Source organism: Myotis davidii, unplaced genomic scaffold (genome assembly GCF_000327345.1).
Source record: "Myotis davidii unplaced genomic scaffold, ASM32734v1 scaffold600, whole genome shotgun sequence".
NCBI lineage: Eukaryota > Metazoa > Chordata > Mammalia > Chiroptera > Vespertilionidae > Myotis > Myotis davidii.
In genome coordinates, this window is record NW_006291976.1 from 295,975 (window position 1) to 297,399 (window position 1,425).

The 1,425-nt window shown below is 34.3% G+C and overlaps 1 protein-coding gene across 1 annotated transcript in view; it reads left to right on the forward strand.

Annotated features, from left to right (window-relative positions):
* Nucleotides 1–742, forward strand: part of CWF19L2 (CWF19-like 2, cell cycle control (S. pombe)) — an 87,994-nt gene extending 87,252 nt beyond the window's left edge. The window contains exon 14 of the mRNA XM_015565055.1: nucleotides 50–742. Coding sequence (XP_015420541.1) covers nucleotides 50–193 — 144 coding nt within the window. The 3' untranslated portion in view covers nucleotides 194–742. The remainder of the gene's footprint in view (nucleotides 1–49) is intronic.
* Nucleotides 743–1,425: the final 683 nt, after the last annotated feature.

The following is a 1,425-nucleotide window of genomic DNA, read 5'->3' on the forward strand; positions in this document are numbered from 1 at the left end:
CTTTCAGCATATACATCCATGTGTCTGTATTTTTCTCATTCTTTAAAAGGAAATCATTGGTGGGATGCTGGATATAGAGCCACGACTTTGGAGGAAAGGGGTCCGAGAAAGCTTTGAGGATCAGAGAAAGAAAGCACTGCAGTTTGCTCAGTGGTGGAAACCATTTGACTTCACCAAAAGTAAAACATGTTGAATCATACCTTCGAGTGTTATTTCCTCTTCAGGTTCCTTTCAGTTTTATTTCCATTGTACCTAATAAGCAGCTGACCCTCAGGTCCCAGGGAAGTCATGCTCTGGGTCTCTGACCACAGTGCATCACTGGATCGTGTCGTACCCTTCCCCACCTGCTCCTGTGGACTTCATTGCAGTAACCCAGCATAAGGCCAGCTGTGTCGGTGACCTGCTCACGTTCCTGTTCTGTGCCTACATCTTGGTGTTCTGAACTATTCTGTGCATATATGGAAAGACTTTTCTGAAGGATTAGCCAGGAAGCATAACAAATCATGGGTTCAGAAGGAATTGGGTCAACGTCAAGGTTAAGTCTATTGATTGACTTCTTTTGCACTTTTTAAATTAAGAGTTGGCATATTCAGTAATAATTGAAATTTCTTTTCATAGCATTTTATAGAAGATCTCTTAATTTTCTACCAGTAGCACATGTATCACTGCTATTCTTTTTATTAAAGGGAAAAGAATGTTCCAAAGGTAATAAAGAATTAAATGAATTATAGCCTGCTCATAATTTGTTTGTTTTTATTTCTAGAATTTTTAGATAATGTCTTTGAATTTTGGTGAGTTTAAAAATAATTGTTCTACGTAACAGAATTTATAGTTTTTGGGATTTGTATGAATTTGTAAAAATTGTAGCCAAATAATCATTTTTGTGTTGTATTGGTTACTATAAACCTTAAGTAATGAGGGCATGCTAAATGTCAGGAGCACATTCCATCCTCCCCCACTTGATTTAAGGCTCTTCGTTTTCCTTTGTTCTCATACTTGGTGTCAAGAGAAAACTATATGCTTATAAGATATGGCCATGGTGGAAAAGGTCTACTTTTAAAAAAATGGAAGATATTTTTGTAGAAAATCCTTCTTGGAAGATGTTGGTTTTTTTGGCGCTGAAACTTTGACATTTTGTCATGAAATATCAGATACCTAGGATTAGTGTGACATGTACTCTAGATTAATTCTTAATTCTACCTCGTTTTTATTATTATTATATAGTTATTTTTAATATTGACATGTTATCTCATTAGTATGTTACAAAAGAGAAATGTTTATGTTCTATCTCTAATTTTTAAATTTCACAATAAGTTGAAGTTTAATGGGTTCAGTTTCTTAATATTTGCAATTTAAATATGCTTATCAAATAGATACTTGATAGTATTTTATTTATTGCAGTTTTCAAACTTCAGGCTTTGCTGT